Source organism: Dama dama, chromosome 1, assembly GCF_033118175.1.
Source record: "Dama dama isolate Ldn47 chromosome 1, ASM3311817v1, whole genome shotgun sequence".
Lineage (NCBI taxonomy): Eukaryota > Metazoa > Chordata > Mammalia > Artiodactyla > Cervidae > Dama > Dama dama.
In genome coordinates this window covers 47,915,877-47,929,314 of record NC_083681.1, presented here as the reverse complement: position 1 = coordinate 47,929,314, position 13,438 = coordinate 47,915,877, and the positions used below count along the sequence as shown (strand labels likewise).

The 13,438-nt window shown below is 39.5% G+C and overlaps 2 protein-coding genes across 2 annotated transcripts; both read right to left on the bottom strand.

The window, feature by feature from the left end:
- Positions 1 to 1,716: 1,716 nt before the first annotated feature.
- LOC133053967 (olfactory receptor 52H1-like) lies at positions 1,717 to 2,664 on the bottom strand. The gene has a single exon (XM_061138488.1). The coding sequence runs from the start codon at positions 2,662 to 2,664 to the stop codon at positions 1,717 to 1,719; it is 948 nt and encodes a 315-aa protein (XP_060994471.1).
- Positions 2,665 to 11,045: 8,381 nt separating this feature from the next.
- Positions 11,046 to 11,993, bottom strand: LOC133053962 (olfactory receptor 52H1-like). The gene has a single exon (XM_061138474.1). The coding sequence runs from the start codon at positions 11,991 to 11,993 to the stop codon at positions 11,046 to 11,048; it is 948 nt and encodes a 315-aa protein (XP_060994457.1).
- Positions 11,994 to 13,438: the final 1,445 nt, after the last annotated feature.

The window sequence follows — 13,438 nt, the reverse complement described above, 5'->3', positions numbered from 1 at the left end:
AAGGTGTTCTAATGATCTGTACTGGAATAAGGGACTGAAGAATTCCATGAAATTACATATGGCAAAAGAATGTGATTAATAACATAACTTGGTGCCTTTTCTCTAAGAGGTCTCTGAAGATACCGCTTTCTGCTCTTCCTTTCAGAAATAAGTAGTTTCACTTCTCTGAACACTTGACTGGCTTCTAATTTATAGACACTGTGAATTATGCAACTAAATAGTGCTTAACTCTCACATAACCTAGAACTGAATTTTTGACCCATGTGCAATAAGAGAATGGGAATTCATGGTATGTGGAAACTGTATAGCTATTTTTTTTTTTTAAATATCTAAAAAAAATATCTTTCTCTGTTTTTTTTTTTTTTTCATTTTCCCTTTACTTTCTCTGCTACTTATACTACATAGTATTTTTACTCTGCAAATAATTTTGGAAACAACATACTGTGTTCCACAGTAAAAAGAGCATGCAAACTTGAGTCTCTGAGTCCAAAGAATGTATCTTTCATACTAAAATTCTATGTTGAGAATTACATAGAAATGTAAATCTAGTCACATGTGAATGAAGGGGTAACATCAAGGTGAGAACACAATCTAGAATTTGAGAAACCATGTAGAACTCTGATATTTTGATTCAGATGAAGAGTGATGAGAGTTTGACCCTCTATGTTAAGGGGAGGGATGCTCACTCTGGACTGATGAATCTAGAGGTTGTCTAGAAAAAGCAGTAGGATTTAAAGTCACAGTAAATATGGGAGGATATCAGACATCAGCTACCATTGGCACCCATCAAACACCAAAAATAGTTATTCCTTGACTGATTTAGTGACTAAATGACTCACTATAACCAACTTAAGCATACTGGATTTGAAAAGACAATGAATAATGTAAACAGAGATACATTTTTGGCATCAGATTACATTTCTTTTGGGACACAAGAATGAAGAAGAGACTCAGAGCCAGCTGTGTTCCTAATTGGTGAAGTTTTAAACCACATCTTAATCTATGCATACTTTTTCATCTTATTGTCTGTGGGAATTTAGCTTCCTCTGTATATTTCTACTTACAGAACTCTACACACCCGAACTCACGTGATTTTTTCATGAGATTGAGTGAAAAATGAGCTGCTGGTTTCATCATCACCTTCTCCCTTGATCTAAAACAAACATCTGCACTCTCAATTTAGTCATTCATGATTATTTGCCATTTTTTCTATATAAACACTGCTTATGCACCAAGAACATGCCAGAACCCATACTTGATGCCATCCAGAAATGGACTGAAGTCTCCAAACTTAAAATCCAAAACCTCACAGAGTCATCATGGTAGACGTCCTTTGCTCTGCAAGCTGTAGAAACTACTATGATGTATAAATCTGAAAAGAAAAATCAGACTCTTTAGAAACATCTTTATAGAGAAAAAAAGATGTTGATTATCTTATTGTTTTCATTTAAAGTTTTATAATCAGATTGGAGAAATAAAAAGGAATTTAAATTTTTTTGATTCCTAAAACAAAAAAATTTCCTAGACTTAAAATCTGTTTTCTGTAACTGGAATGACAGAGAAGATTTCTGCCTAAAATAATAAAGAAACAAAAAAATCACACTTTTGATTAATAAGAAATTTTTTTATCAGTCCCTTCTCTGGGGTCAAGGTGACAGATTTAGTCTTTAAGGTGGACTAGGGACTTGCCCCTGCCCCCTAGACTTCAGGCATGTATCAATAGGACCTCTTAGGTAAGAGCAGAAGAATGACTTTCTCTCGTATCTGCTTAGTCTTTACTCCATAGACAAGAGGGTTGAGGGCAGGTGGGATGATAACATAGAGGTTGGCAAACACAATGTGAAAGGTCCGAGGGACATTGTGTCCAAAGCGATGTGCAAGGATGGAGAAGAATGCTGGTATATAGAACATGAGGATGACACAGACGTGGGAACCACAGGTGCCCAGGGCCTTCTGGCGAGCATCCTGAGAAGGGAGGCGAAATACAGCACAGAGGATGAGGATGTAGGAGACAGCAATTAGAATCACATCTATAATCACTGTCATGATGGGAACACAGAACCCATACCAGATATTGATGGAGATGTCAGCACAAGCTAGTCGGGCAACACCTATGTGCTCACAGTATGTGTGAGGGATGTCATGTGTCCTGCAGAAGGGTAGACGATTTACAAGGAAAACACACGGGACAAAAGCACAGAAGCTTCTGAAGGAGATCCCCACAGCAACTGTGACAATGGTCCTGGGGGTCAGAATAGTGGTGTATCTCAAGGGTGAACAGATGGCCACATAGCGGTCAAATGCCATGGCCAGCAGTATAGCTGAGTCCAGAACAGAGCTGTAGTGCAGAAAGAATAATTGTGTGAGACAGCCGGGAAAGCTGATTTCCTGAGGACCAAACCAGAAGATGCTCAGAGCTTTTGGGACACAGGTGGTAGACAGTATGAGGTCAGTAATAGCCAGCATGGAAAGGAAAAAGAACATGGGTGCATGAAGACTGTGCTCCTTTGCAATGAGGTAGAGAAGGATACTATTACCCATAATGGCCACAAGATAGATGAGGCAGAAGGGGATGCTGATCCAGATGTGGTACTGCTCAAGTCCAGGGATGCCCAAAAGGGTAAAGGCACCCATGTTGGAGCCAGTTAGGTTGTATATGGCCATTGAAATCTGATTAACAGCTTCTGTGTCCTGAAACAAATTGTATATAATTACCATATGCCAAGAAACAACCTCCCTTTGCTATTAAGAGCAATGCTTATCGTTTCTAAAAAGATTCTAAAATACTAGTACTCCTGATGCTAAGCACCTGGTCTCTCGAAAGTCATCTTCAAGCTGCATAAAATGCTGTTTCCATTTTAATGTCTGAGTTTTCCCTAGGTTAATGTAATGTGTTGCTCTGTAGATATGAGTATAGAGAAAAATAATCTAACTATAATCTGAGAAAAAAGTAAAGTAGAAAAGTAAGGCATTATTAAAAAATTGTTTACTTATTTTTTGGCCATGCTGGGTCTTTGTTGCTTCTCATGGTCTTTCTTTATTGTGGCTGCTCCTGGGCTTTCTTTAGTTGTGGCAAATGGGGGTTACTCCTAACTGTGGTGCATGGACCTCTCATTGCGGTGGCTTCTCTTGTTGAGGAGCATGGGTTCTAAGGTGCCTGGGCTTTGGTAGCTGCAGCATTTGGGTTCAGTAGTTGTGGTTCCCGGGCTCGAGAGCCCAAGCTCAGTAGTTGTGGTGCATGGGCTTAGTTGCTCCAGGGCATGTCGAATCTTCCCAGACCAGGGATCGAACATGTGTCCTCTGCATTGGCAGGAGGATTCTTATCTATTGTGCCACCAGGAAAGTCCAAAAAGTAAGGCATTTCAGTTGGAAAAATAAGGAGGCAATATATCATTACAGGCTCCTCCCATAGATCAGTCTCATAAAGTATTATCTCATTTTGAACAACCTTGTGAGATTATTTTTATTCTCCTGATTTTCTTTTAACAGAAACTAAAACTCTGAGAGCTATTGTACCCAAGATCTCATCTTTAGTAACTGGGACAGCCAAGAACATTAAAGTCCGCAGACAACAACGTTCTACCTCATATGACTTCTTCCATACTCAGATGAGAAGAATTGAGAAGAGGTAGTGGGTGTAGAAGAGTTTAAGGAAAGACATAAACCTGGAACTGTAATTTGACACACCAACTCTATTATAGTTGCAATGATTTCCCTGACCCGAGAAAGTCTTGGGATTTGCAGACCATAGTGTGCTCTGAGGCTGTGTTTGATGTCTCACCATGGAGGATAACATGAGAAAGATATGTAGCCAGCCTCCAACCCACCCTTAGGATTTAATAAGGCAATTATTTCAAATATGCTTTTGAGAAAGATAGAGATGATTTCTAGTGGAAGAAATATGGAATTTATAAATTCTAAATTCTGAACCAAGATAAAAGCAAATAAGCAACCTCTATAGTAAGAGTTCTTTTCCTTTGGAGAAGGAAATGGCAACCCACTCCAGTATTCTTACCTGGAGAATTCCATGGACAGAGGAGCCTGGGAGACTACAGTCCATGGAGTCGGAAAGAGTCAGACGCAACTGAGCAACTAACACTACTACCACCATAGTAAGAGGTAACATTTTTTGAGAACTTTCATTATACTACACACAACTAAAGCTTTTACATGAAATCATTTCTATGCTCCTCTTAACAATGAGATAGATAAATGTGTTATCCACATTTTAAAGATATAGAAACTGAAGCAGAGAGAAGTTAAGTAACTTGCCACTGCCACACAAGGAGGAAATGGCAGAGCTGGGACTCAAATGCTAGGAGTCTTCTCATAGACTCCTGTGTATATGACCAATATTCTCTATACAGTCTATGGAAAATGGTATATACATGACATCTGTACAGCAAAAGACTTAAATTTTGGCACATAAAGAAAGCAGAAAGCTGAAAGCATATAGCAAATCAGTGTAATATTGAGCACATCACTTATGATTTAAAATGTAAATGTCTGGGGCTTCCTTTGTGGTTCAGTGGTAAAGAATCTGCCTACCGATGCGGAAGACATGGGTTCGATCCCTGGTACATGAAGATCTCACATGCCCTGGAGTAACTAAACCCCTGTACACACCTATTAAGCCTGTGCTCTAGAGTCCACAGGAGAAAAGTTGACATAGCAACGAAGACCAGCACAGACAAAAATAATATAAATGAATTTAAAACTTTTGTAAATATAGATTTCTGAATTCCTATACTTAAAAGCATAGGTATCAATGAAATCTTTTAAAATAAAATCTGATTTTATGCTGCTCACATGAAAAAGATCTATCGCAAAGTACCCAGAAAGGGTAAAACAAAAGGATAAACCAGGGAACATCAGACAACTTGATAGACAAAGAATGCAAATCTTACAAAAGGAAAATAAGAAAAAGTAAAGTTTGCCTTTCAATGTTATTAAATGAAACAACATACTTTGCACTATTAAGAGGAACACTCCTCAGTGAAGGTGTAAATCATACTGCCTGTAGATATCCATGCTTAGTACTCATCTAATATAAAAATGTTTATTAGAAACAACCTATTCATTTACCCAACTTTTTTATTTTCTTATTATTATCTGTCACAGACTTCCTTGAAATTCCCTTGATTATTTGAAGATATATATCTGGCTATATCTGCAACAAGTTTAACATCCTTGCCCTTTACCTACCCAAAATTTTCCCCTCAAAGTAGCACTGCATCATGCTGGATGACTTTATTTTGTTACTGATGATCAGCCCACCCAAATCCAGGGCCATATCTTCGAAGTGCTATAACCCCAGATTGACTAACCTCATAAGTCACAAATATGGTTTTATATCTGTCTTATGATGTGAGTCACCTATTACCAATCTGCTCCTTAAGAACCTCAATGCCTCTACAGCACTGACTTTGTCACTATCATTCCTTCAGTATCCATGTGTCTTTGCATCCCTCTTTATGTAGTTTAACATCTACAAGTCATCATTTCAACTACTCTCTTAAAATATTTTGCTGCCCTCCCTCCACTGAGCTTCCATGATATGTAAATGGCAAAAGGCAATTCCTAGATTAATAAATCTAGTAAGTACTCTAGGGCATGATGGAAAAGTATTTCTTAGTTAACTATATTTGTGTTGCCCAAATTTCATAATCATCAGCCTTAAACTTAATCCTCAACACTGTCCAATGGTCCAACAATATGATCTTGTACAATTCGATCTCCCTGTATGATTTTTTTATTGGCTGTACCATATGGAATCTTAGCTTCTTGTTTAGAGATTGAACCCAGGCCTTTAGTAGTGAAAGTCCTAACCACTGGAACACCAGAGAATTCTGTGGCTTTTTCCCTACTCTCTTTTAAGCACATTCACCATCCCCAAATTCCTCTTTCTCAACAGATAATGTTTTATTTTTACTTCATAGAGAAATTAGAACCATTAGATATTCCCTGTGGCTTAAATGGTAAAGAAACTGCGTGCAATGCGGGAGACAAAGGTTCGATCCTTGGCCCTAAAAGATCCCCTGGAGAAGGGAATGGCAATCCACTCCAGTATTCTTGCCTAGAGAAATCCACGGACAGGGAAGCATCAAAGTCCATAGACCATGGAGTCGCAAAGGGTCGGACATGACTGAGTGACTAACACTTTCACTTTCAGATATAAATCATGTGTAGACAACCTAGACAGCATATTAAAAAGCAGAGGCATTAGTCTGCCAACAAAGGTCGACCTAGTCAAGGCTATGGTTTTTCCAGTAGTCATGTATGGATGTGAGAGTTGGACCATACAGAAAGCTGAGCACCCAAGAATTGACACTTTTGAACTGTGGTGTTGGAGAAGACTCTTGAGCGTCTCTTGGATGGCAAGGGACTATATCCTAAAGGAAATAAGTCCTGAATATTCATTGGAAAGACTGATGCTGAAGCTGAAACTCCAATACTTTGGCCACCTGATTCAAAGAACTGACTCACTGGAAAAGCCCCTGATGCTGGGAAAGATTGAAGACAGGAGGAGAAGGGGATGACAGAGGATGAGATGATTGGATGGCATCACCAACTCTATGGACATGAGTTTGAGTAAGCTCCGGGAGTTGGTGATGGACAGGGAGGCCTGGTGTGCTGCAGTCCATGGGGGTGCAAAGAGTCGGATACGACTGAGCAACTGAACTGAACTGATAGCTGAAAATCATGTATAATGGAAAGTCCATGCAGCAAGGAAGACCCAGCACAGCCCTAAACAAATAAAATTTTTTAAATTAAAAGAAAAAGAAAAAAAAAGAGAGAGACTGAATCCTTTTATTCACACCCAGAGAACCATATACGTAAGCCTTTTGGAAGGATGTATCACAATTTATTCCATTTACTCGCCTATCATCCTTCTTTCTTGAGGGCAAAGATTTTCATATTCATAGCTTTATCTCCTTATTCTAGATTAATTTTTGTTAAACACTTAAGTTTTACTGAATAAATGAGTATTGTTTAAGTCACTGCACACACACAAGCTCTTGTTTGACATGGGTCCTCTGTGCATGTGCACCCACATCACTCTCCATCCTCCCTTTATTATATTCACACTGTATTCATTAAAGTTCAGGTTAATGAATAAATGGCTAAAATAATGGGTTAATTAATTAACTAACAAACACACAACATGTTTTTGTACATATAGCTAGAAGCACATGAAATCATAGGGAAAATCTACACAAAGTCACAGTACAGACACTGCCTAAGAACTCTGATTTTAGAGTCAAGTGTCCTGAATTTCCACTTAAACTCTGACTCCTTTTTCATTATACTTAACATGTTATTTGATTTCTTAAAAATGCCTGCTTCCTTATAGCATTTTTCTGAAGAGATTTTCTACAGGAGAAACGTCTTCACCTCAGTGACAGGAAAATAGTAGGGTCTCAATAAATAGCAACTAGTATGTAGTATCATTATGACAACAAATAGAGGCAAATGCACAGATATGGCAGAAAGTGTCAAATCCCACGAAATCCAGAGTGCTAGTCCAGTGTTCTGGATCCAAGTTCTTAGACCGTTTTGTTTTGGCTGTTGAATTGTCCGCATGACAGCTCCAGTCCTGCTTGCTCCCTTTGTTTTATTTCTCCCTTCTCATTTCAATCCTTAGACTTTATAATCTGGCTCCCTAGCCTGTGGACTATCTCATAGGCAAATCTGGACTGAGCCCACCTTGTCTTTTCCTGTTCCTGTTCTCAGGTCCTCTGTGTGTCCGTCAGTCAGCCTGCCCCAGGATCTGGCTGAGTCATGACTGTGGCTTTCCAATCACACCTGCCCTGCCCCCAAACCAACACTCAGCAGTCTCCAGCTCCTTCATAAGAATGGACAGAAACAGCACCCTTAAGGGGCTAATCTTCTTTCTCTTCCTGGGATTTCAGAGGGGACACAGAGGCTGGTGGGCCCCTGAGGTACAGCAGACACTAATCCAATTGTTGACTTGTGGGAGGCACAGTGAGGCTCTTCCCAGATGGTCTGGCTCATGAAGTTCTGAGGTCCCGAAGTTTGAGGTGGACTGAGTCCCTGCAGGCTCAGATCTTCCTGGACAAGCAGTGTCTCAGGGCGCAGAATCTCCTGGGCCTTTCAAAACGGCTGGGAAAGCCATCTACAGAGACACTCTCTGTATTTCTTCTGTGTGAGTGTGTGTGTTTTGTGTGTGTTTCAGAGAACTTGCATGTCTTTGAGTGATGTTTTGTTTATGCTATACATTTTCAATGGTTATTTTCATAAAATGTAAATAGATTTATAGAATATACATGGATTCTTCTTTCTGATACCTAAAATGAGGATGGCCAAGTTATCATAAATCATTCATCTTGATCAAACACTTGAGCTTTCATGTAAAACTCCTTACACATACACTTGCCAGCCCTGCTGATTTTGAAGTCTACTTCAAAATATCTTTAGAATCACGTTCCTCCTTCAATAACCACTCTTCTGTCTCTCGTTGCTTCTGTTTTTCAGTCCTAATTGATGTAAAATTCAATTCCACCCCACCAATCCATCCTCTCCTCTGAAGCCATAACATGCTGTGCTAAGTCAATTCAGTCCTGTCTGAGTCTTTGTGACCCCATGGACTGTAGCCCGTCAGGCTCCTATGTCCATGGGATTCTCCAGGCAAAAATACTGGAGTGGGTTGCCATGCTCTCCTCCAGGGAACCTTCCTGACCCAAGGATAGAACCCACATTTCTTATTTCTCCTACATCAGTGGGTGGGTTCTTTACCACTAGCATCACCTAGGAAGACCAAGAAGCCATAATAATCTTTCTAAAATAGAAATGTGATCGTCATTTCTGCAGAAAATGTTTAGGATAAAGTAAATAGCATAGAAAATCTAGCAATTTCAGGCCCAAGAGGAAGTTAATTCCCTTTAGTTGCATCTTCTTCTCAGTTCAGTTCAGTTCAGTTCAGTCACTCAGTCGTGTCCTACTCTTTGCGACCCCATGAATCACAGCACGCCAGGCCTCCCTGTCCATCACCAAATCCCGGAGTTTACTCAGACTCATGTCCATCGAGTCGGTGATGCCATCCAGCCATCTCATCCTCTGTCGTCTCCTTCTCCTCCTGCCCCCAGTCCCTCCCAGCATCAGGATCTTTTCCAATGAGTCAATTCTTCGCATGAGGTGGCCAAAGTACTGGAGTTTCAGCTTCAGCATCAGTCCTTCCAATGAGCACCCAGGACTGATCTCCTTTAGGATGGACTGGTTGGATCTCCTTGCAGTCCAAGGGACTCTCAAGAGTCTTCTCCAACTTCACAGTTCAAAAACATCAATTCTTTAGCGCTCAGCTTTCTTCACAGTCCAACTATCACACCCATACATGATACTTGAAAAACCATAGCTTTGACTAGATGGACCTTTGTTGGCAAATAATGTCTCTGTTTTTTAATATGCTATCTAGGTTGGTCATAAGTTTCCTTCCAAGGAGTAAGCGTCTTTTAATTTATAGACACTGTGAATTATTTATAGACTATTTTAGACTATAAATTATAGTCTAATTTAGAGACACTGGGAATTATGCAACTAAATCATGCTTAATTCTCACAAAACCTAGAACTGAATTCTTGACCCATGTGCAATAAGAGAATGATAATTCATGGTATGTGGAAACTGTATAGCTATCTTTTTTATTTTTTAAAAAGTACCATTATCTGTTTTTTTTTCATTTTATCTTTATTTTCTCTGCTACTTATATTCATAGTATTATTATTTTACAAATAATTTTTGAAACAACTTATGTGACTGTGTCCCACAGTAAAAAGAGCATGCAAACTTGAGTCTCTGAGTCCAAAGAATGTATCTTTCATACTAAAATTCTATGTTGAGAATTACATAGAAATGTACATCTAGTCACATGTGAATGAAGGGGTAACATCAAGGTGAGAACACAATCTAGAATTTGAGAAACCATGTAGAACTCTGATATTTTGATTCAGATGAAGAGTGATGAGTGTTTGACCCTCTGTGGTAAGGGGAGGGGATGCTCACTCTGGACTGATGAATCTAGAGGTTGTCTAGAAAAAGCAGTAGGATTTAAAGTCACAGTAAATATGGGAGGATATTAGACATCAGCTACCACTGGCACCCATCAAACACCAAAAATAATTATTCCTTGACTGATAGTGATGGAATGACACTATAACCAACTTAAGCAAACTGGATTTGAAAAGACAATGAATAATGTAAACAGAGATACATTTTTGGCATCAGACTACATTTCTTTTGGGATATAAGAATGAAGAAGAGACTCGGAGCTAGCAATGTTTATGATTGGTCAAATTTCAAACCACATCTTAATCTGTACATACTTTTTCATCTTATTGGCTGTGGGAATTTAGCTTCCTGTATATATTCCTACTTAGAAGGATGTACCCACCCTAACTCGTTTGGTTTTTTCATGAGATTGAGTGAAAAATGAGCTGCTGGTTTCATCATCACCTTCTCCCTTGATCTAAAATAAACATCTGCACTCTCAATTTAGTCATTCATGATTATTTGCCATTTTTTCTATATAAACACTGCTTATGCACCAAGAACATGCCAGAACCCATACTTGATGCCATCCAGAAATGGACTGAAGTCTCCAAACTTAAAATCCAGAACCTCACAGAGTCATCATGGTAGACGTCCTTTGCTCTGCAAGCTGTAGAAACTACTATGATGTATAAATCTGGAAAGAAAAATCAGACTCTTTAGAAACATCTTTATAGAGAAAAAAAGATGCTGATTATCTTATTGTTTTCATTTAAAGTTTTATAATCAGATTGGAGAAATAAAAAGAAATTTAAAATTTTTGATTCCTAAACTAAAAAACTTTCCTAGACTAAAAATTTGTTTTTTATAACTGGAATGACAGAGAAGATTTCTGCCTAAAATAATAAAGAAACAAAAAAATCACACTTTTGATTAATAAGAAATTTTTTTATCAGTCCCTTCTCTGGGGTCAAGGTGACAGATTTAGTCTTTAAGGTGGACTAGGGACTTGCCCCTGCCCCCTAGACTTCAGGCATGTATCAATAGGACCTCTTAGGTAAGAGCAGAAGAATGACTTTCTCTCGTATCTGCTTAGTCTTTACTCCATAGACAAGAGGGTTGAGGGCAGGTGGGATGATAACATAAAGGTTGGCAAACACAATGTGAAAGGTCTGAGGGACATTGTGTCCAAAGCGATGTGCAAGGATGGAGAAGAATGCTGGTATATAGAACATGAGGATGACACAGACGTGGGAACCACAGGTGCCCAGGGCCTTCTGGCGAGCATCCTGAGAAGGGAGGCGAAATACAGCACAGAGGATAAGGATGTAGGAGACAGCAATTAGAATCACATCTATAATCACTGTCATGATGGGAACACAGAACCCATACCAGATATTGATGGAGATGTCAGCACAGGCTAGTCGGGCAACACCTATGTGCTCACAGTATGTGTGAGGGATGTTATGTGTCCTGCAGAAGGGTAGACGATTTACAAGGAAAACACACGGGACAAAAGCACAGAAGCTTCTGAAGGAGATCCCCACAGCAACTGTGACAATGGTCCTGGGGGTCAGAATAGTGGTGTATCTCAAGGGTGAACAGATGGCCACATAGCGGTCAAATGCCATGGCCAGCAGTATAGCTGAGTCCAGAACAGAGCTGTAGTGCAGAAAGAATAATTGTGTGAGACAGCCGGGAAAGCTGATTTCCTGAGGACCAAACCAGAAGATGCTCAGAGCTTTTGGGACACAGGTGGTAGACAGTATGAGGTCAGTAATAGCCAGCATGGAAAGGAAAAAGAACATGGGTGCATGAAGACTGTGCTCCTTTGCAATGAGGTAGAGAAGGATACTATTACCCATAATGGCCACAAGATAGATGAGGCAGAAGGGGATGCTGATCCAGATGTGGTACTGCTCAAGTCCAGGGATGCCCAAAAGGGTAAAGGCACCCATGTTGGAGCCAGTTAGGTTGTATATGGCCATTGAAATCTGATTAACAGCTTCTGTGTCCTAAAACAAATTGTATATAATTACCATATGCCAGGAAACAACCTCCCTTTGCTATTAAGAGCAATGCTTATCGTTTCTAAAAAGATTCTAAAATACTAGTACTCCTGATGCTAAGCACCTGGTCTCTCCAAAGTCATCTTCAAGCTGCATAAAATGCTGTTTCTGTTTTAATGACAGAGTTTTCCCTAGGTTAATGTAATGTGTTGCTCTGTAGATATGAGTATAGAGAAAAATAATCTAACTATAATCTGAGAAAAAAGAAAAGTAAAGTAGAAAAGTAAGGCATTATTAAAAAATTATTTACTTATTCTTTATTTTGGGCAGTGCTGGGTCTTTTTGCTGCTCCTGGGCTTTCTTTAGTTGTGGCAAATGGGGGCTACTCCTAGCTGTGATGCATGGGCTTCTCATTGCAGTGGCTTCTCTTGTTGAGGAGCACGGGCTCTAAGGTGCATGGGCTTTGGTAGCTGCAGCATTTGGGCTCATTAGTTGTGTCACATGGGCTTAATTGCTCCAGGGCATGTCGAATCTTCCCAGACCAGGGATCGAACATGTGTCCTCTGCATTGGCAGGAGGATTCTTATCTATTGTGCCACCAGGAAAGTCCAAAAAGTAAGGCATTTCAGTTGGAAAAATAAGGAGGCAATATATCATTACAGGCTCCTCCCATAGATCAGTCTCATAAAGTATTATCTCATTTTGAACAACCTTGTGAGATTATTTTTATTCTCCTGATTTTCTTTTAACAGAAACTAAAACTCTGAGAGCTATTGTACCCAAGATCTCATCTTTAGTAACTGGGACAGCCAAGAACATTAAAGTCCGCAGACAACAACGTTCTACCTCATATGACTTCTTCCATACTCAGATGAGAAGAATTGAGAAGAGGTAGTGGGTGTAGAAGAGTTTAAGGAAAGACATAAACCTGGAACTGTAATTTGACACACCAACTCTATTATAGTTGCAATGATTTCCCTGACCCGAGAAAGTCTTGGGATTTGCAGACCATAGTGTGCTCTGAGGCTGTGTTTGATGTCTCACCATGGAGGATAACATGAGAAAGATATGTAGCCAGCCTCCAACCCACCCTTAGGATTTAATAAGGCAATTATTTCAAATATGCTTTTGAGAAAGATAGAGATGATTTCTAGTGGAAGAAATATGGAATTTATAAATTCTAAATTCTGAACCAAGATAAAAGCAAATAAGCAACCTCTATAGTAAGAGTTCTTTTCCTTTGGAGAAGGAAATGGCAACCCACTCCAGTATTCTTACCTGGAGAATTCCATGGACAGAGGAGCCTGGGAGACTACAGTCCATGGAGTCGGAAAGAGTCAGACGCAACTGAGCAACTAACACTACTACCACCATAGTAAGAGGTAACATTTTTTGAGAACTTTCATTATACTACACACAACTAA

Excerpts from the sequence above, each read along its gene's own strand:
- LOC133053967 (XM_061138488.1), bottom strand. The coding sequence starts at position 2,664 with ATGGCCATATACAACCTAACTGGCTCCAACATGGGTGCCTTTACCCTT.
- LOC133053962 (XM_061138474.1), bottom strand. The coding sequence starts at position 11,993 with ATGGCCATATACAACCTAACTGGCTCCAACATGGGTGCCTTTACCCTT.